This window comes from Aplidium turbinatum, chromosome 17, assembly GCF_918807975.1.
Source record: "Aplidium turbinatum chromosome 17, kaAplTurb1.1, whole genome shotgun sequence".
In the NCBI taxonomy this organism is placed as follows: domain Eukaryota; kingdom Metazoa; phylum Chordata; class Ascidiacea; order Aplousobranchia; family Polyclinidae; genus Aplidium; species Aplidium turbinatum.
The window spans coordinates 10,648,221-10,670,887 of record NC_137488.1 but is presented as its reverse complement, the minus strand read 5'-3'; the positions used below and the strand labels follow the sequence as shown (position 1 = coordinate 10,670,887).

General features: G+C 38.0%; 2 protein-coding genes across 2 annotated transcripts; one reads left to right on the top strand and one right to left on the bottom strand.

Moving 5' to 3' along the window:
* Positions 1-207: 207 nt before the first annotated feature.
* LOC145786130 (uncharacterized protein C8orf34-like) lies at positions 208-16,370 on the bottom strand. Its single transcript, XM_082597784.1, has 15 exons — positions 16,233-16,370; positions 14,633-14,725; positions 14,169-14,250; positions 9,041-9,202; positions 8,461-8,576; positions 7,999-8,095; positions 7,436-7,520; positions 6,896-7,025; positions 6,108-6,190; positions 3,328-3,430; positions 2,742-2,851; positions 2,502-2,557; positions 1,576-1,673; positions 1,097-1,139; positions 208-983 (listed from the first exon to the last, which is right to left on the bottom strand). The coding sequence occupies exons 1-15, from the start codon at positions 16,293-16,295 to the stop codon at positions 925-927; spliced, it is 1,380 nt and encodes a 459-aa protein (XP_082453910.1). The 5' UTR covers positions 16,296-16,370; the 3' UTR covers positions 208-924.
* LOC145786132 (GLIPR1-like protein 1) lies at positions 4,520-6,181 on the top strand. Its single transcript, XM_082597786.1, has one exon. The coding sequence runs from the start codon at positions 4,779-4,781 to the stop codon at positions 5,580-5,582; it is 804 nt and encodes a 267-aa protein (XP_082453912.1). The 5' UTR covers positions 4,520-4,778; the 3' UTR covers positions 5,583-6,181.
* Positions 16,371-22,667: the final 6,297 nt, after the last annotated feature.

Below are 22,667 nucleotides of genomic sequence, written 5' to 3'. Positions count from 1 at the left end.
ATAAGCTTTTATATAAGCCAAAGAAGTTTTCAGATGTTTTTTTCAAATATGCCCCGGCGCTACTTTATCTAACACTCTATTGAAGAGGTTACGAGTTACTTTTGCATGCGGGTTAACAGCCTGGTTGTCAGTAGGCTAACATTGTAAGTTATCTAAGGTGACTTGCAATCTTGGCAAGCTATTTCAGTAGGCTAACACAATAACAGGTCTCCCAGACGCAGCTATATTTTGTGCAGAAATTACATGATAAACAATTAAAAGTGGAAAGTGCTGAATAAAACTCTAAACATTCTACGGTTGCAATTTATAAAAAGTGCAAAAAGAAAAAATGAAACCGAAAAGTGATTCTAGTCACAAGATGTAAAGGCGACTGAAGAAAAGTCTACAACTAAACTTCAGTGCGTCAGTTTCGCAAACATCTCAACTCACTTTCAGTCATACTCTCAAATCAATAGCTGATGAAAACGAAAGAGAAACGAAAAAATGTCCCCACAATAAAAACAAGGAATTCAAATTGAGCAAAGTGCGGTAAATAGAGAGTTGAACTTCAAATTCAGCAACTGACCATCCCTCACCTTCAGTTTCAACGAATAAGCTAATATAGTAAATGTGAGCTAAACAAATACCACAAGCCAGAGATTGTAAAAATCAATTACGGTATGAACGATTAACAGCAAATGTAGGCTATTTAGAACGCACCATCAAAGACCAGAGCAATGACTGGAAAACGTAGATTTTAAAAGGCACAATTATCGTGAAAGGCATCAGGCCAAAGAAAAGCAGAAACTTTGCCAGCTATTATTTCTAACCTAGGCTACTAGTGCGTAAATCTATCTGATCAATATAGATCTACTAACGATTATTATCAAGGTTGTAGCAATAAAGTAGACACCAAATGCAAGGTTACGAACAACACGAAAAATATCACTGCGCAGTCTTTGGCCGATCAACTGTATCGCCACCCGCTCTGCTTCGGGGTGAACCTGCAAAAAAAGCTAACTTAAGTCTTCTTATCTTTTTAGGTGTTTCTGACAAACAAACAACAAGAATATAAAATTGTATTTGATAAATTTTAATACTAAATTATAACCTTTACCTTTCGCCGAATTAGCAGCAGAAGCAATTCTCCCGTTGTTGTCCTAAAAGTTGCAACCGTAAATTCAATTATCAAAGACTCAGAGCAACACATTCCAGCATAAAGTAAGTAACAACTAAATATGTTAGTAGGCTTACTGTAATTTTGTTACCGTAGCCTACACATTAATCTTGGGGTCTCCAAAATGAAGACGATTCAGTGTACAAATGATACGAATGGCAATAATAGTAAATGTTAATTAATACGCAAAGGTATCTTGCCAATTTCTCTCGTATGTTCCCACTTTTTTTCTGAAAACACACTTTGCAAGAAAAAAACTGGAGATAACCAGCTGAAACCACAACCAGTAAGTTACACCAAAAAATAGTTTGGATGAAAACAAACCTTCTTGGTTAACACAGCACTTCACTTTCAATATGAAATATTCTAAAAAAATACATATGGTTACAGAGACATGCTTATGCCCGAAAACCACTCACCGTAAGGCTTTTGCGAAGGCCGGCGCTTCTATTGCTTAGCCCAGAAAGTTGAGATCTTGATTTCCTTTTGGTCGTGCTGCCGACAACAGTGCTACCGTCTGCAAAGTTTAGAGTTTTTAACCACGTATGTGTTTTTCCGTTACTTTTCTTAGAAATACACTAAGCATTATCGTAATTTAAAAACAAAACCATTAAGGTTGGAGTGTGTTTTATATCGTAAAATTCAAGATGAAACAGCTTCCAACGGAAGTGATTAGAAAAAATACGCGTCACTGAGTCAGTCAATGCAGGTTGGATAACCAGTCGGGTCACACAAAAAAGTTAATAAGAATGGCTTTTTGTTTCTGGTTCGCAATCAACATCAAAGTAATGACGAATAGAGCGCGATAACGTGGCTCACTGCAGGTAACTGCTTGCTTTGTACTAAAGTACTGAAACCAACGCTCAATTGCAGTGGATAAAAATACGCATCACTTTCATATTACAAACGTTATTAAGCGAGTTCAATTCTTTGGTAAAAAGAAAACACTTTTGTTGTCCTCTGATTAAAAAATCAACAACCCTGCAAGCTAATTTAAGCAGAAAAGAAGTACTTTTAATCTACCAGCACAAGGCTAAGTAACTACACGGACAGCAAAAGTTGATCTATTCCATCATTCGTAAAACGACAGCAAAAGGGTTATTTTTGTTGTAGCGCGAATGCGCTGCCGTGTTTAAATCGAACAACCAAATTCCTTTATCGAATTATAGCCGACTGCATTGACTTAGGAATCAAAATTCAATAAACAACGGTTTTTCATTTTTGTCAAATTTATATCAGTTGATGTTGAATCAACGTGAAGTAAGATTTTCTTATAAAATTTGCACCGGATCGATTGTATGAAACACCAAGTCAAGCGAAAATTTGAACAACAAAGAAATCTCACTTTTGCTTCGTGAAGCGGATTTGACTTCTTTGTCCTTATGTTTGGTCGCTGTTGACCTTAAAAGACGTAAAGTAAAGGTATATAAGTTAGTTTTTAATACTCAAGAGTCATATAGGAACAAAATTACCCTTTCATTGATTCAACGTCTGCAGGTGTTGAATTGATGTAAAAAAGAAGAAAATTTTGTCAGCCGGGGAAAAATAACGAAGAACAAGTTAAAATCACAATTTGAGAGCTCACGTGAAATCGAACATAGCAGCGTTAGCGAGTCGAGGGGGGCGGGTTTGACTGACGACAGAATCAATGTCAGATTCGGGAGTTTCCCACACCGGATGCCGAGGTCCAGTCACCTGTCATTCAATCAGTTCTGTTGATTTTTCATGAACAACATAATTTTTACAAAGTAAGCGGACGAAGCCAGCGCCAAAAATCCAGCGGCACGTGAGAAAATCTCTTGTGTTCTTTTGATTTTTTATCGATTCTCAAACTTGAAACAAGGTGCTAAAACTACGCTACTCCACTTCATGTTGCAATGCTTTACGATGGCAAAAAGAGGGTGACGAGAAAAAAAATCGAGATAGCTGATGGAACGCAATCACTTAATCATCGTCACTTTTTCAGATTTGTAACCACACAAATAGTTTATATTCGTCTGTAAGTTAGCTTGTTGCCAGGTGATCAATGGAGTTACAGTAGATGTATCTGTACCACGATGATAACTTCGCAAGCTACTATAAAGTAAATAAATTTAAAAAATCTTCCAACGCTTTCTCTGCATTTATTGAGGAAGTTAAAGACCATATTGAGACTTCGTCAATGCACAAACCTGAGAAGCACTTTCGAAGTCATCATTGTCCTGCATTGCCACGGATTTGGACTTGGTGCTGTAGTTTGCAACGCTTACAGCGCCGCCAAGGCTGTCGAAGAACCTGGCGTTTGAAAACACAACTGGTAAGCAACAAAATCAATAATGGAAAAATAATTACGTTAAATCGAATTTGATCGATCGAATAAAGAGTGAGATAAAACACTAAATCGTTGGCAATTCAAGGAGGAAAACGGAGAATTCCAAAAATTGTGCACAAACTAATTTTATGAAAATCGCTCTTCTTAAAAGAATAACTGAGTGTACAGCTTATTGATCATATTCACAGTCTTACATTAGCTACACCTTTGGAAAGTTTGGATAATCCAGTTCTAGCAGGTAAAACCTGTATTTTAGATAATACATTGTAACATGTAAATCGAGCGGACTTTGCTGGTTAAGTTAAAACAGGATTTTAAATATATACATTATAGGAATTACAAACAGGTTTACAGGTTTATAAACAGATTTTATTTCATTTGTTCAGGTTACTACAGGTTACATCATCACAATTCCTTGGGATTTTCACAGGTTATAATTTTGAAAAAATTGAATTTCATTTGATTTTTACAGGTTGTAAATCTCATTTAATTTTTACAGGTTTAAAAACAATTTTTATTCATTTTGTTCAGGTTACTACAGGTTGCGCTGATCATCGCAAACGCATTTTGCTTCTTTGTGATGTCATAGATGTTGCCATCATGTTGCTTGGTTTCCATTGGGACAAATTGATTGAAACTTTGTCGTAACGGATGAAGGTAGTCCTTAGTAATTCTGAGGGTTTTTTTTTTCTGCAGATTGGATTACGGTTATAATATTTAATATCTTTTCAGAAATTCAGGTTTAGAGGTTTTTTTGCAGATTAAACTACAGTTGTAATATTTAATGTCTTCTCAGGAAGTACAGGTTTAGAGATTTTTGTTGGCAGATTAAATTACAGTTGTAATATTTAATATCTTTTCAGAATTATCGATTCTTTACAGTTTGCATGTTTTTTCAGACCTTCTGATGATCCGTTAGGTGAAACAATTTGTAAAGGCTTCAGATAGTAATAACTATATTTGATTTAGGAATTACAAAGATATATGTATAGTTATAATCATTGGATTTGTAGCACTGATACTGGAAACAGTTAAATTTTTAAAGCGTTTGTTAACATGAGCAGTTTTTTTGTCTTGGGGTCTGTATATTTCAATTAAGCTGTATAGTATTTTACATTTGCACAAATGCATTTCCGTTTGCAACTTTTTTTACCTAAAAATAAATTTCATTATGAAGCAACAATTATGACGTAATTATATGAAATTTAGATGGAGTGGTAAGTTTTCTCATCAACACACAAAATACAACGTCTCAGCTTACACCATTTGCGTGTGTACAAATTCAAGTTGTGTGCCAAAATAAAAGTAAGAATGCGATCAACTTTTATTCTGTTAATTCAGTTTTCAACTTTCGTCCGACCAGAAGAACTTTCGGGAGAAGGGCAAGAAGATGAAGTTAAACAAGTGAAACCTCGCGGATTTTTCGTCAAATTCAGAAATTTTGGGGAAGAAGAAAAGAAAAAGATGATTGATATGCACAACACAGCAAGAAGAGAAGTAACTCCGCCTGCCAGCGACATGCTTGAATTGAGATGGAACAAAGGCATGGAGGCATTGGCAGCAACGTATGTTCAGGTATGCGAATACAGGCACAGTGATCCAGATTTTAGGAGACTGAAATACAACTTTAGTCACATCGGTGAAAACATATGGATTGTCAACATCCACGATGTTGCATTAGATACTGCTATCAAAGGAGCTGTGGAGGCTTGGGTAAAGGAAAAACAATACTTCGATTATGACACCCAGGTCTGCTCAAAGGCTTGTGGCCACTACACGCAGACTTGCTGGGCAAGTTCATACGCCCTGGGGTGCGCAGTAGCAGAATGTACTTCGGTTGTACTGTCACCGGAACTTGGCAGTGTCAGGTGGCCTGTTGCTACAATGCTTGTCTGCCACTACGGACCTACAGGGAATATTAACGGGCGGTACTTGTACAGAAAAGGAACACCTTGCACAGATTGTCCAGTCGGTTTCAAATGCCATGATAAGTTATGTGGTGAGCCGGGAATCGATATATACAGCGGCAACCCTACGGGTAAAGCACATCATGAAACACAGTCGACTTTCTTATTGAAACTAAGTTTTCTCGTGATCGCTGTCAACTTAACCTAGCAAAGCGTCAATTTTTTTCACGTTGGAAACGGAAAAGCAACTAAGAAGTAAGCAGAGCGTGCTTCAGCAGCAGCGGAACACTCACCACAACCAAGCAGAAGACAAAATGTACGATCAAGAAACGCTGCTGTTGGAATTTGAAAGGCTTTGTAAGTCAAAAGACTCAATAAAAAACATCGTTTAAAAGAAGATATGATAAGAAAAGCAGAAAATTGCCTCTGTTCTTGGAACGCAGTATAATCAATATTGCCATCGATTAAGACAAAGTGCAGAACATTAATTTCAAGCGCTAAAAAAAAAAACTGTACAAAGATGGTTATTAAAGAAATCGAACCGACGCGATTTTTAGTTACCTAACAAGCAATCTCAACACTTTTGATTGAAATGCAATTACAATAGTTGCAATGTGTGAGTGCGTCTTACAATAAGATAAAAAAAATGCGTAATTTTTATCCAAACGATTACATCATACAGCAGATCTGAATTGTAAAACATTGCAATGAAACGACGTTTCATCAACCTCACTTTGACATATTGAGAACCAGTTCAATCTCTTCCTTTCTGTGATGGATGTTTCCTGAAGTGTAGACGCCGGTTTTTGGAGGATCCTACATATAAGATGTAAAATACTAAAATCAAAAAAAAAACTTTGACGAAATGTAGCAGTTCCTAGCACGAAGAAGCCCGGGGCCTGAGCGTCCCAGGAAAACTTGGGCTGAGATCATAAAAGATAACAAACCGGTGAATGATGATCAACACTAGCCTCCGGATCGTAATGAGTGAAAGCTGAGGGTGTGCCTTGCCAGACCCAATCCTACCCCGACATCCGGGAAGCAACTTTCCAAAAGGTACCATAAAAAATCCCCTATGTTAAAACTTCGGAAGAACAAAGGAAAAACGCAAATAGTATCAAAATTAAGTCATCGGTTTGGCATCGGCTGACTTGGCGCAGAGGGTTAGGGCGATGGTAGTCATTTCATTGATGTGGGTTTCATTCCCACCACTGCTATTGCTGTTTTTTCTTCTGTAATTACCAAACAAAGTTCAATGTAATAAATGTTAAAGTGTTAAAGTGCCTACACTATACTGATCAGCGCGACTCTACTGGGTCAAATTTCAAACTAAGGATTTTTTTATGGTATCTTTTGGAAAGTTGCATCCGGGATAAGAGACGGACACAACAGGAAGTGCTCATTCACGATTTAGAAAAACTAAACGCACATCGATAATTATGCACCCAGTGAGTTTTTGACATTTCACATTGAAACAACGTAATTGCAGAATCATTTCTTTATCACTTGACCTGAACACACCTCAACACCTTCAGTAGAAAGTTCGTTGATATCTTCATACACTTCCAGAGCGTCGTCATCATCGGCCAACGGATCGAATTGAGGACGATTTCTTATTTTCTCGTTTTTCTCGTTCTCTTTCATGACATCACTGAGGCAAAATACGTTCGTACACCGGTAGTCAGTGATTATAATTTTTAGGTATTTAAGCAAGACGTGTTACTTCTTAGTCACAGTGTAAGTTAGTTAATAGTAATGTTTGAAGACGAAATCGACTTTGGCGTAATTTTGTGATCAGAATATAAACTTTTTTCTTCCCCTGAGGTTGATCACCAGGAAAAAGTGACAAAAAATAACAAAGAAAAAATAGTGTTTTTGCTTGCACAACTGTAACAATGTAATACCAAATTTCCAAAACAAGCCTTCAATATTTCTATTACGTGACGTTCACTTTAGTGCTCAATCAGCATTCAATATTTGGGTAATCATGTCGATATTGACATGCTGTAAGAATATGAGAAATGTATGCCCATAGTTAGTTTACAAGTTTTAAATGAAAACCTGAGCTGCTGTCTTCGTCTTCTTTTTGCTTCTGTGGCACTCAAAGGTTTGGAATACGTACTGCTTTTTTTTGCTGTAGTAGAAGCTGAAAAAAAAAAAAAATCAAAACCAAAAAGTTAAACCGCAACTAGATGCGAAAATTATAAAAAAGCACAACACAAATCCAAGACATAAACGACCACACAAATTATTTCATTCTAGAGGTGTATCGATAAAGACTTCAAAAAGAGCTCTCCGTTCAACGGCACCAAATGGATGGAATAGATAACAACGAAACTTCAGTTACAGTATTTCACCAATCATTTAACAAAGTTTTCTGATTATAGCAATCAAGCTATAAGCAGTCTAAAATTTGCAACAAATCAGGTCAAGTTAGGCATGTGTTGAATGCATATTCTTTGTGGTGTCAGACTATTATAAAAAAAATATATATTGACACCCCTCAGCGCAACTGTTAAAACAATTACCTGGATTTTCTAAAATTATTACCTTGCTTGTGATGCGTCTAATAATACGTATGACAACAGAGCTTATAAATTAATTGAAACTTAAAAATATGTTACCGCTGCATTCCAGTTCCGACGAGTCATCGTTCACAGCCAGGTCAGCGTGCCTGCCATAGACCTTTGGTTTGGTGTAGATGAGCCTCAAGTCTACGTCCTGGATGGAAAAAATGATTTAAACATATTGAGAAATACAATTTTATACCATTGGCACTGAACGTTGGTTAACATAGGCCTTGGATCTTACGCTTGCACGAAGACTAAAAAAACCCTTTGCTATGAAAGGAATTGAATAGAGCAATGATGCATTGCAGTAAAGCGGCCAGTTCTATTCCACGTTGCCTTTTCTTCCACAGAAGAACAGCTACCCATTCAACTGCAGAAAAAATTGAGATGCGTGTGGTAGATGGGGAAAACAAAGTGTTAATTACAGAACGTTTGCGGTCACCTCAAACCACCTTGTCACTAAAATACAACTGCTATCAAGAACACAGCATCATTTTAAAGCAACTTGAGTAGCACCTCTCCATCTGCGCGATCGCCTGTTGCAGACCTAGCGCCGTCGGTTTCAATCACTCCCGATTTGGTTCGCCCATACCAGTCCGGCTTAGACTGGGCTGGAAGGGTTTGAGAGAGACCTGCAGAGGTAACTATTAGACATTGTGCAAGTACATCAATTAAACGTCCAATGATGTCACAACATAAAATCGTTAACACGGAGTAAAACTGTAGATTGTGAGTAGAATCAGGCACACGAGTTTGAATTCGTCAACAGGCTTTAAAAACAGTCATTTTTACATCAGCCATCCACGAATTTTGATGCATGCAACTTTGAATTGAGATATTGTAGATTTGGATATGTTCGTTTGTTCATTAGCTCACCCATTATTTGCAATCACAGCTTTGCAAAACCGAAATTCTTTTGAACTAACATTTCTTGTATCACCAAACAAACAGGTTGCTATTGCTACTTTCATTCAAAGAAGAAAAAACTTTAAATAAACAAGGATTAAAAATACTTGGTGAAGTTGGATAATGTAAAATCCCTAATGACAAGCAGGTCTTACTACATTTTAATCGCATGCACTTCTGGTGTGATTACCAGGCTTTCTTTGTTTTTCCTTGACAGGAGATTTTTCTTTTCTGCTGTTAGATAACCACGGTTTTGAGTAATGTCGACCTTCTTCAGCCTCTTTCTCTTCTGCAGTGTCGACCGTTGAAGACACTTTCGCAGGTTTTGGCTGTAAGGAATGTGACTTTTTGTCTGAAGAATAAGATTGGTCACGAATAACAAAAACTTTGAAAGAATTCTCAATCTAGAAAATTGCGCACAATTTGCATATTTTTGTATAATTATAATGAACTTATATAGTGAAGAAACAAAATACAATTGTACATTGATGTAGAAAGCGACAAGGTTATTTTTTCTTCAGACAATCATTTTTTTTTTTCTTTTTCGGCAATCATTATATTACTTTCAGACAATCATTTATTTTACATAGTATCATAGGCGTCGATTTTTTCTTAGAAAAGAGGAATTCTGGGTGGGCGAGAGTTTTCAAACAGATTTCATTGAATGTGTTTTGTATATGTTTGCAAATTCGCAATGGTTCAGTCTTCGAAATTAGTATATTTTTACTTCGGCAAAAACGTTGCCGAGGCCAAACGGCAAAAGTTGAAATTACCTCGGCAATTGCTGTGAACACTTAGTAGGAAGAGATTGTACTAAAACATGTAAAACGAGAAGAGAAAAATATACTAGAGTAGTCTATCACGAACGCATTGTTTGATTTGTTGTGATGTAATAATACCAAAAGTAGTGATAAAGCGAGCAACGCAATACGCACGCTGTTACGGTAATTCACGTTGAATAACTCACGAGGAGGAAAAGTAAGTTAATTTTGGGTTGATTCAACGTTCGAGTCAGCACAAATCGATTTAATTTTCCCGGCGGGTTATATTGCGTAACAACAATGCCCAATAAGAAATTTACGTTTGTTTTACATTAATTCGACATCTAGCGACGTTGAATTATCATAAAATAACGTTAATTGCTCAACCAGGTACAGGTAACATATCAAGAGCTCCCTGCGAGAAGATTTCATCGATTTACGTAAGCTTAGGCTATAAGCCAACATAATTTCGGCACAATTGGGAGTTGGGTTTTTTTTTTTGCTAAAACTTTTCGGTCATTTGTCCGAAATGACTTGAAAAAATTCGGTCAATTTTATTTATTTCGGTCATTTTTAGTCATTTTTGGTCATATATAGTCGATTGACTATATATATATTTTTTCGGACATTTTGACCGGTTTGACTATATTTTTTTCGGACATTTTGCTAAAAAATCGGTCAATGACCGATAAATGAGCGAAAAAAAAAACCCAGATTGGGACACTGCGAGCAACACAAAGTCTGTGTGATGAACTAGTCAGAATCGGTATCATCAGATGCTGTATCAGCTGGACGAGATAACGGAAAGCGAGGCGCAACAAGGAGTAGATGCTTACAATAATTTGACGTCTACTGGCGTTAAATCAATGCAAATAGGGTGATATTTCTATAAAAGATTCTCCCAGCTGGACACGTGTCTAAGCGCCGGCGAAGTAGGAAGTAACTCAAATAAAACATCCAGCAATAGTAAGATTGAATCAACACCCTAGTCTGGTGTAGTCTAAGAAAATTAGTTTTTTCTTGTAATCTTGTGGTCCTTACAATCACCTCGGCAATTGCCGACGGTAATTTCGAAGAGTGTGGTTAGTCTTTCTCACAAAGACTGCGTTTAGCGTCGCTGCAGCAATTAAGCTATAATAGGTTGGATGTTTTCTTTCTTTCACCTTGCGATCCAGAGATGTACGTATACGCCGCATTCTTGCGGCGTAGACTTTTTGTTTACGCTAATGCTTACGGCCACATTTTTTTGGATAGTTTGCGCTTGAGGCTACGCCGTAAAATTTTCGAGGTTTTTTAGCGCATAGTGTCAACGCATACTTTTTAATGTCTTTTTTTTGCTACAACACGCCAATACCTTCCAGCGCTGCAGTTGAAAGAATGTTTTCAATGGGCAAAGACATATTGGAACCAAAACACAGCAAAATGTCAGATGAACACTTTCAGATGCTTGTGTTTCTTCGTGGAAATTCAAAATAAAACTTGTTTGTTTCGAGTGGTTTATACCGTGTGAATGTTTGGCACCTAGCAAACAAAATTAGTTTACGCTAGTGTATGCACTGACGCTGACGACGCCAACTTGTTTTACAAGTTGCGTTGACGCATACGGCGTATGGTTTTTTGAACGTTTGCATTAACGTTGACGGCGTCAATATTTTTTGTCTGCGCGTACATCACTGTTGCGATCTTATGAGCGCTGCTAAACTAAACAAACTTCTTTTATGTTTTCCTTTGCGACCTAAAAAGCGCGTGACTCGTGACCTGTTATCTTCAAAGTGGCGTCTTCGGATTTGCCGCATTTTGATTTGTTAAAGCGATTGTTTCAATACGTCTTTAGTTTGTATCTTATTGTCATGTTTATTATGATGTCATATTCACATTCCCTTACGCTGACCGGGAACTCAAGTTTGATTGTGACGTAACGAAAGTGAGACCATTCGGAGAAAAGATCAAAAGTGGCTTTCTCTCACCAGGAATTGCCAGCTGTGGCAGTTGTCGTAACAACAACAGTGCAGTGAGTACCCCTTTTTTCCACGCAGCGTTGTTGCGGAATTGCTTTGTTCTGTCGGATACTTAGCGAGAGATATAGCGTAAAACAAGAAGTTGCGCTGCAGTTGGTTGGATAATTCAGCGTTTAAAAAAAACGGAAATAATTGTAACGAACACTTCATAAGTGTCATGAAACAGGGTGGGCGAAACATATTTTGCCCACCCTCGTTTCACGGCAGGGTGGGCGTCGCCCACCCGGTCCACCCTATTTCGACGCCTATGCAATATGCATAGTATCATAAAGTATTTTTCCACCATTAAAAGTCTTGGACCAAAGTTTTAAAGGAAGGTTCAGTTGTAAAATGCTAACACAAGTTCAAGAAGAAGTTACAAGGAACTACTAATCAATTCATAAATTATGTTTAAACGGTTTGGTAATTTGTCTGGTGCTTTCGATGATACAGTAGTTCTTACAAGAAACACTGCTTGGGAGGCTGTGTAACTGTAGTAGCATTCTATTTTGGTGTACCATGTTACATAGAGCTCGACCGATATATCGGTCAGCCGATATGTATCGGCCGATATCAGGTGTAGCCGATATATCGTATCGGCTATTTTTCGCCGATAAACATCGGCCAGCAAAAGCACACTCAAAACCAGCCACACATGCCTTTAGAAGAAACACAAGTTGCTCAAACGTGCTTGCATAGCACAAACAATAATTGCTGTGAGAATATAATTTCCCGCCCATTCTAGTGCGCGCATCTAGAAAATGTTAATACTGTATCCCTTAGCTTCCATTCAAGCAGGAAAAATTTCGAGTTTTACGTTGCTTCAACGATTGATGACATTGAATCAGTGTAACAAAGGTGAATTTTTCGCTAAGAATCGATGGGAGTGCGGGTGCACTTCTACACTAACAAGCACAGCTTATTTCAAGTCTTACGTCACAATGCCTGGCTTCGATCTCCGAGTGATATTGATAAGGCAAGATTCGTTACAAAATTAGATCATACGAGTAGGCTATCGCAGCAAAATTTGTCAAGTTTTGGCATTACAGTAAGAAAGAAAAGGTCCAGGGAAAATTAACTTTCGTTCACATGACATGCAAAAATAAACCCAAAGAAAAAATCCTAGTGAAACTTTGCACAGAAGAAAATAGTAGCGTCATTGTAGAAGTTGCAAAAATAAACCCAAAGAAAAAAGCCTAGTGAAACTTTGCACAGAAGAAAATAGTAGCGTCATTGTAGAAGTTTTCCGATTTGTGTCCAGAGCATTGTGACACAAGAAGCCACACGACCTCTTTCGCTGGAAGTTATGCGGATTAATTAAGCAAGCAACCACCTGCGCCGAGTCCCGGGCGGGTGGGCCGCGCCCGCCGGACATTTCAGGAATTAAAAAAAAAAATTAATTCAATTTTAAGTCCAAAAATTTCTGTAACCATCTGCCACCTTCTAATACTAGCCTACTTACCTTATTCGCAGGGTTTTGTCGCCATATGATAGGCCCTACTAGACCTACTAATTAAGCGATTAGTTTTCGTCAATTATTGCCATGCTACATTCATGCAACGTTAAACAACGTTGATTCGCCGTTAAACGAGCAAAAGTGTCCAGCCGCGCCGTTTGTCTCCAATCTGCCACTCGTAAGCCCAGTGCTATAAATCAAGTAAATTGCGCAAACCTGTGAGGAACTTCATTCACAGCAAAAGTCTGACCCCAATTTCCACTGCTGTTACATCGTTTTAACATCGCCAGATGTTAAATCGGTGTAAAAGCGGTAGCATTGTTTTTCAAAGGAGTAATTTTCTCTCAAACGACGTCATCAATTAACTCTGCTGCTAAAATGCTCTATTTTATCGTCTCAACCATCACAGTTGCGTCTGTTACGTCACTGATATTAAACTGCACTACTGAACAGTGCACACGTGTTGGTTTGGCGATGAAACCGTTGGTTGTCATTAGTTGCAATTCAGCTCCTTCGTTAACTGTTCTATTGTAGATTCAATGTAAGCTCGGTTCAATAGCGCAGTTTATCGCTAGATATTTGCAATTTATAGTAGTAGGAACTAGGAAGCCTAGATCTTGGACCTTGGTGGTAGGAAAACAACAGTAGAGTTCTACATTATTATTGGTGATCACGACGTGACGTGACAATATGTGTTCGCCCGCCCAGCTATTTTGAAAACTCGGCGCCTATGACAGCAACCAATGCATAAACTTTCTTGGACTGGTTTGTTGCTTAATAACCTTGTTGGTAACAAATTTTTCGTAGTTGATATATATCGGCCGATATATATCGGTATCGGCCTAAAAATTTCATAAATATCGGTATCGGCCTGAAAAAGTGATATCGGTCGAGCTCTAATGTTACAACAAGCCGGCCAGATCGTGTAACCATCAAGGACGATCATGATCATGCAACAATCAATGTACATTGTACAGTAGTAATCAATGTGTTGCAAGTGTATAAGCAGTTTCAAATCACTGTGTTGCAATGGTGTTGCTTGTTATTCAACATTAAACTTCTAAACCCTTGAAAGGGTTGTTTGATTAATTCCAAAATGCATACCACTCCACAAGCTTGCCGCAGTTGAGGTTGGTCGAGAAAGTGTCTGCTTTAAATTCGTGTCTTTCAACGAAGTCTTTGAAGACTGTAAATAAGTAAAACTTTAAGCACCAGAGAACTTTTTTTCTTTTTTTGTTTGAAGAAGCTGTTGAATTATGCAGTTGATTTTTGAGACAATGTTTCTAAAAACTTGCAAGAACTGGGGAAATCAATGTATTGTCTTTCTATGACATTAGAAGTGAGAAGATATTGTCTCACCAAGAAGTTTTTTGTTTTGCAGCATAGCAATACTTATCGAGTGAAAAACCATGCTTGTTGATGGGTGCAGAAACAGTAGGTCACATTTGAAAATAATTGTAATTATTATCAGGAATTCTATGCTAATAATAATTTTGTAGCTTCAAAACGAATAATTCATTTCTTCTCAAAATGACATCACTCAAATAAAGAAGTGTAAATGAATCTACCTTTCCAGCAACAGTTAGCCTTTTTTGCAAAAGATTTACTAAATATTCCACAGGTTCAGAAGGCAAATCCTGCACAAGTTTTGTCATCATTTCCTGAAATGATCAATGAAAAACATGAGCACAAATGCTAAGCAATTGTTGTGGGTTTGACACCTGTCAGAAGATATTTCATTTTCTTGATTGGAGCATATGCAATGCATTGTTTTTTTACTAATATTCAAATTAGTTCAGGTAAATTAGCAATTGTAGTCAAATAAACAAATTATGTCATGCAGTTAATGAAAATTAGAGATTTGTGAAAAGCTTTTTTTTTGTGGGCACTACTTTAGGCCATAATCAACTAGAAGCTGATTTGGAAAACATATCAATAGAGCAAGATTTTTCTATAAAAGCTGGGACACCATGATTTTGGACAAAGTTTTGTAAATGAGAACGAAGTCAGTTTTTTAAAATTAATATTGTTAGTGAAAATGCTTGTTTTGTACTGGAGAGATAAACTGATCCTGAACACTTTTGTTCTGACGAAACACTAAATGACATGCTAAAAGTGGATATGAAAATAAGTTTTCCTGTTGTCCTGTCTACTGAATTTGAAATATCTAGTACTAGGCCAAATATGGTAATGTGATTGGCATTTGCCAATGCTACAAATTGACACCAACAAAACAATACCGTACACCATCTCTCATACCTGTTCATAACATATGAAGAGCTTGTTTCCAAAACCGCTTACATCCACTTTCGGTGATTTCGAGAAAACCACGAAAAATGTTTATGCGCGTAAGTGGTTTTGGAAGAAAACGCAATTTTTAGTGTCAAATTTAAAGCAGAAAGAGAAGGTTTTGAAAAAAAAGGAATGGATAGTAGGTACCTATGGTAATACTCTACCTAATGACACTCTAAACTCAATTTTGGTAAAAGTGGCGTCTAAGCGGTTTTGGAACTGGGCTCTTCATATATACACCACTAAAATGCATTTTCAAATATATTGTACACTTTTGTTCATAAATTGAAGATCTGAGTTGCAGAACTACTTAAGGCACAGTTTATGGAAATTGAGTTATCACCAAAATATGTTGTATGATGGTCAATGCCCGTGCCCGCGCAAAATTTGTTTTAAAAAAATGGCTTCATTTCGCTATAGCACATGCTGGTGTTTACATAGAAATAGAAGATTAAACAAACTTTAAAAGAACTTGGTTTTGAATCTTTATCCATGGAACGACAAAGGCTTGATAAGTTATTCCTGGTAGTTTTGCATAATTGCAGAGGCTTTGAACACAAGACCTGTTACCAAGATTGACAGAATGAAGTTTGCAATTGTTGAAATGTTGTTGCTGGGAAATTATTCCATCTATTAGGTGCCGTTGAATGGAGAGCAGTCCTGAGTGGACACCCAGAGAGCCGAACCAGCACCGCATGATCTTGAGTCGAGTGCGTAACCACTGAGTTAACTTGCTTTTATCTCAAAAGTCATGTTTCAGACTTAAGCAGTTCTACAATTCAGGTCTTCAATCGTGCTTTGTAAATATTGTGCCTTAATACACACTTGGAAAAACTATGCACTATGTTGAAATAAAATTAGCTCTAAACTCCTTACCTCAAAAAGTTCACTGATACGATTTCTTTTCAGATAACCCTGAATACGCACTTTAGATGACATGTTGATGTAAGGTATGGTAGTAGGCTATAACACAACAGTTTTACACCATGGAATTTCTGGTCTTATAAAATGACACTATTTTTGTTAAAAACAATAATTCAAAATTAAAACAACATAAACTACAAACATACTGTCTTAGCCTACATATGGTATAGTGAACAACCTTTTGTGGTGAAATTATCGCACTTTTTTATGTTTTAGAAGTTAATATGAAAAAATATTGTTTCAGTGTGTTTGTGATCTAAGGAAGCAAGGGTAGGCCTATATTATATCGTTAATAGCATATATTATCTAGTAGCCTACTTGTTTCTAAATGTGACTTGTGCGTCAAGGAATAGGCATGCCTCCATGTTGATGAGTAGGCTACGGTGGGCAGTTAGTAGGCACAAGGCACAGGATACATGTGCCTAAACAGGCTTAAAAGAAACAAAATATTCACAGATTATGTAAAACTAGCTTTAGAAATCTACTATCTTGCAGCCATTGATATAGTTTTGAACGGCAATTTTAAGGGCACTTCAATTGAAAGAAGCTTAACTTCTCTTTTGATACAATAGTTTGAATCAGGGTTGCCAGATCCAAAATAGCTTTGCCTGCCAAATGTTTCGTAAAAACCGCCAAAAACTGCCAAACTTTTCAGGGTTTCAAAAAAACTGCCAAAAAAAACTGCCAAACTGTTAGTGCGGCTTGTCCTGTTAACCAGCAAGGCCATACACCATTATATATGGTGCTAAATGTAGCTCTGATGGTATATTGTCTTAATTTAACTTGATAGACCACTTAGTATGAATAATGAAACACAAACTGCATGTATCAAGCTAAATTAAAACAAACTTTCAAAGGTTGTAGGAGGCAGCCACATAGTTGGAGCTATCAAGTATCAACGAAGCTCAATTAGAAGAAGGTGATAAAGACCAATTGGCCTGGGGGGAATCTATGGGGGAGGGCTGCTTTTCTAGCAGGTTTTACAAGTTTAGCCTGCATGCAATAGCATTCCTCATTATCAGAATCACTGGTAGTGGTATGTTAGTTCAAGTTTGTTTTCCTTGCTTGGCGACACAAACATTCTGTCCCACAATCTACTTTTTACAGTAGGCCATTCATTTAATGCATGCTTTATAATCAATCTAGCCAAAGTCTGAAAAACAAAAAAACTCAGTGTTAAACTTCAACATGTGAAAAGAGGACAATGCCAAGAAACACCATTGGTAAATATCACAAACACTTTTAAGGTTTAAGGATTTTCACAATGTTAATGGCATGAAGGAAATACACCTACACCTGATAACTTTACATGTCAAGAGGCTATAGTTATTAGCACAAATACATGGCATCTGCATTGACACCCTTAACTTCTTGGACGATTGGTGTAGAAAACACAAAATACAGATAATTTTTGCGACCCATTACAAACGTGTTTTATATCTGGCATCAGGTCTTGATTGTCACTTACTAACTAAGGAACTTCCGGTACCAATTCAGCAGCTCAAGTCAATGAAATTCCTGGTAGGCTGCACAGTGACCGTGAGCTCTTCGAGTCAGTAGCCTCCCGTATAGCCTATAGGCTACCTGCATGTTCGGCCCAGCCAGCCATTCATACACAGTACCGTATGCCAAATACATTCCAGTTCAAATTTCTACAAGGTCTCTGGCCTACGCTATGCTTTCAACTCAAACGGTGTGACATCGCGTCATTAACCATAACCTGTTAACACTTACTAGTCCATTGGCAAGAAAATAAATGTCAAAACGCATCCCTCCAGCTGTCCAGTCCAACTCCAACTTTGGTTGGTGACTGGCCAGCCGCCAGTGGCCTCTGGAGCTTCCATTTGATTAAATTAGGAATTCAGAGTTTCCAGACCATAAATTAAACTTTTTTGATGGACTTTCATTGATAAAAGTATTTGAAAAACTTTAGTGGTGAGTTGTACAGGTAATAATTACAAAAAAACGCCAAAAGATGCCAAAAAAACACTAAAGTAAAAAATGCCAAACTGCCAAACGTAATTTTCTCCTTTGGCAGGAAAAACGCCAATATGGCAACCCTGGTTTGAATGCCAAATGGCCAAAAAAACAAAACCATTATAAGCAACAATTCCGTTGGTTGGGAATTCCCTTATATAATGTACAAATATTTTTTCACTAATTTTAAAGGAGAATTTAGGAATACTAAATGATGCCACGATAGGCACTTTTTATTTATTTGCTTTATATATGCATACATGTTACACATCCAACAGACGAAAAAATCCACGGACAGGGGAAGACTACAAACATTAGCATAAGACCATAAGTAGTGCGAGAGTAGGCTGCATCGGTGGACGATGAGTCGATGACGCTTAACTGCTTACGCTAAAACGTAAAAGAGACTCGTATTTTACATTACGTCAAAAACGTGACCGCAGTAGGCTCCTTGGAGTTGCGTTCGACTACAGGAAAAAGTCTGGAGTTATACGTCGATATGGAGGGACACTCTTGGATTTCCAGACATCCCGTTTCACACCAACATTTTGTCTCGTCCGCTCCGTTAGCTAAGTGGGTAAGCACCCGACTGAAGATCAAGCGTCACTGGTTCGACTCTCGAGGTGTGCGATTGAGAAACATATTTCAGATCTGCTTTCCATTAAAAACCGATCAGCAGCATTTATTGGATGTAATACCTAGTTCATAGACAAGAACACGTCAACAACAATAGGAAACTTCGCTCTGTCAATCTCGGTAACCGGTCCTGCTCGTATTATTATGGACAATTGGATAGGCCTATGGACAACTTGTCTGACGCAAATAAATAATAATAATATATGCGAAACTACCAGGAATAACTTATCAGATATTTTGTCAGTCCGAGGATAAACATTGAAAACCAAATCAAATCTGCTATAAGTCCATCCCGTTAGGCGTTAGCTCAATAGCTCAGTGATTACGCGCCAGGCTCAATTAAGATCACGCTGCGCGCGCGCTGGTTCGACTCTCGGGGTGTGCGCTTAAGCAACGCATTTCAGGACTGCTCTCTATTCAGCGGTAGGCCTACCTGTAGTGAATGGAATAATTCCCCAGCAACAACACTTCAACAATTAGAAAACTTCACTCTGCCAATTTCGGTAACCGGCCCTGCGTCAAGAGCCTCTACAAGTATGCGAAACTACCAGGAATAACCAATCAAGGCTTTGTCATTTCGAGGGTAAAGATTCAAAACCCACCAATTAAATGCTATGGCAGCTGTTTTCAACCATAGCTTAGTTAGAAACATGGGCGCCGATCCATATAGGACAGCGGGGACATGTCCCCACCATCTTTTTACATGTCCCCACCATCTTTTTACATGTCCCCGCCATTTTTACATTATTTTTATAACGTAAAAGGGAAAATATTAACCGAATGTCACAATTTTATTAGTCAGACGTTTAAAACTTGGAAAGCTATTAGTTTAGTTAAACTAAAGGTTTATGGGAAATTCAAGCATCTGTACGTGAATCTTGATTCTGAAGAGTCTTTGCCTCAGGCTGCATCAAAACTGAAACCAATTTTTCCAAAAAGATGGCTCATACGTGCAGCTGCTGTAAAAGCAGTGCTTGAAAGTTATAAGTCAGTAGGGGAAGGTGGGGTAAAGCGGAATACCTAAGGGTTAATTCAGTACAGTTCACTGATTTTGCCAAAAAATTTAACTTTATTTATTTGAGCGTTAACTGTAACATATTTCGACAATTTTTAAAGTGCGCTTTTGATGACTGCCAGCTTTTTTATATAATTTTTTTTTAATTTTAAAATTACCTCCAATAGTCCACTTTACCCCACATATGTAAGGTAAACTGAACCGTTGTAAGTTTTGAGCAAATTCCTTAATTTTTTTCTACGCAATCAAATTATTTACAACTAGCATCATTAGCGAAGACATTATGAAACTTCACAACTGCAGTTCATAAGTCCATTACGAATCAAACTTTGAAAATTTTTTTAAAAACAGAGTTCACAGATAAAGTTGTCATCCTCTTCATTGCAACCAGCGCAGGCTTCATACACCCACAGGATGTCCTTTGGTGATAACAAGGCATTCTGAAAAACAAGAATACAACTAAGTTAAGAACCAGCTCGTCTACTCGATCATGATTGGTGGGATATTCGCCCCGTTAGCTCAGTGATTACGAGCCCGGCTCAAGATTATGCGGCACTGGTTCGACTCTCGGAGTGTGCGCTTGAGCAACGCATTTCAAGACTGCTCTCCATTTAGCGGCACTTAATGGATGGAATAATTTCAGGCAACAACACCTCAGCAATCGGAAACTTCACTCAGCCAATCTCGGTAACCGGCCCTGCGTCAAGAGCCTCTACAAGTATGCGAAACTACCAGGAATAACCTATCAAGGCTTTGTCAGTCCGAGGATAAAGATTCAATAACCAACCAACCAACCATATCAGAACAACTATCCACTTGAGTGCTAATTAGGCCTACACAGCTGTTGTGTAAAATAAGCTACAAGATTATAAGTAACACAGCACCTAATTCGGTCAAGAAATCATAAACAAACAAAAAAATATGTATGACGGGGTAAAGTGGATCACCACTGGTCCACTTTACCCCACCTCTACATTACTACTAATTTAACTGTTGGCCAAATTTAGGCTAGTCAGCAACATGAGTGAATCCACGTAATGCGTACGTGATATAGTGAGGCTCATTTTTTTCATTCAAAAAAACTTCTACCTTATGTACATAAGATACAATTTAAGTTACCATACATACCTTTCAATAGATCAGAGGGTGCAAAAAGTAATTTCAGTGCTTTTTTGTGTCTTCTAAACCATGAAACCTTGAATAATGGCGTGTGCAGCTACTTTTCGTCATGCTTCACTAAACTTAATGGTATCCGCTTAGTAGTGAAACTTTAATAGCAAAAAAAGGCGGGGTTCCACTTTACCCCGTTGGTCCGCTTTACCCCACCTTCTCCTATAGGAAGCCTTGGAAGCAGCTGTGAGTCCATTTGATTTAAATGTAGCAACAACTGCTAACTGGCTTTTGAAATCTTTTTCTTGTGGGTCGAGTGTGCTTGGGTTGTTAGAGGCATTGTCTGTCATTCAGTGTCTGCGGAACGTTTTAACAAAGCTTTGCAAGGTTACACGGTGACTGTGGCTGGCATGCTTGAAGGTGTTGAACTTTGTTGTGCTCCACTGCAAACTCCACCATCTATGCAGTGAAGAAGAATTTCATCGTGTCTTTGTAAATGCTGAGAGACTAATGGAGGATTACAACCAAGAGTCATTGCAGCTGTCACGTCCGAAAAAAAGCCCAAATCGTCTTCAACATGGACATGGCCATCGCCAACCTCCTCAACTTCAAACACCGGAGACGAAATATCGGTCAGAGTATTTCGCAGTCATTGACAGCGCGGCAGCAAAATCTTACTAAGCTATTTCAAGTCGACCGATCTTGAGCACAACAAAATTCTACAAGAATCACTCTTCAGTGGAAAGCTACAATCACATGTGGTAAACGATTATCCTGAGTTCTCTGACACAGAGTCCTTTGCACAAGAACTATGCTTTTTTCGATAGCAGTAGGCTACAATGGAAAGTCGGTGGAAGATTTTCGAATGATATTCAAGAAGATGCCATCCGCTGTTCGGTAAATGTTTCTGCAAGGCGAACTTTTTGTGCGACTTTTGCTCATATCACCAGCCAGCTGGTGTTCAACTGAAGAGTCATTTTCAACTTTGCGACATGTCAAAACTTGGTTACGATCTACCATGAAACAGAAACTGCTATGTGCAAAGCAAAGTTTTGAATTCGATCAACCTCCATGACCTCTCCAAGGGCTTCGTTTTTAATTTGCCGGAGACTCGTTGCCGAGTGTTTAGACGTCTGCTGTCCAATGCTGACACTGACAATTAAAATATATACACATCGCATTAGACTTGCACGGTTGTACCTACTGTATTTGTTTGTTTGTCAGAACAGACCCCCGATCTTTCTAGCTCGCTTCGCTCGTCGGCCCTCCCCACTTTTTCTAGTAAATGTCCCCACCAATTTTTGAGAGCGATCGGCGCCCATGGTTAGAAAGCAGGTTTTGATGTGGGCTCGACATTTTGTAAAGAAATTTATTGTTGTTGATGTTGTAGCGATCCAATGTTACGTAACATAAGTTTTCCTTTTCTTGTTTGTTTGTTTGTTTGTTTGTTTGTTTGTTTGTTTGTTTGTTTGTTTGTTTGTTTGTTTGTTTGTTTGTTTGTTTTTCATATCTTTACCCTGCATTGCGGGAAAGCGGACTTGAGCGCTATGCATCGGTGTACGCCTTCCGACGTACACCTGACCCACGCTGCAGCCGACTGCAATGTCTGTTTCCGGTTGTCTACTCTACTTATATGACTTAAATTTGGT

Coding starts and splice junctions, on each gene's coding strand:
- LOC145786132 (XM_082597786.1), top strand. CDS start 4,779: ATGCGATCAACTTTTATTCTGTTAATTCAGTTTTCAACTTTCGTCCGA.
- LOC145786130 (XM_082597784.1), bottom strand. CDS start 16,295: ATGTCATCTAAAGTGCGTATTCAGGGTTATCTGAAAAGAAATCGTATC. Junction 8,096..8,460: donor GCGATCGCGCAGATGGAGAG/GTGCTACTCAAG, acceptor TTTTCCATCCAG/GACGTAGACTTGAGGCTCAT. Junction 3,431..6,107: donor CTGGTTCTCAATATGTCAAA/GTGAGGTTGATG, acceptor TTCAAACGCCAG/GTTCTTCGACAGCCTTGGCG.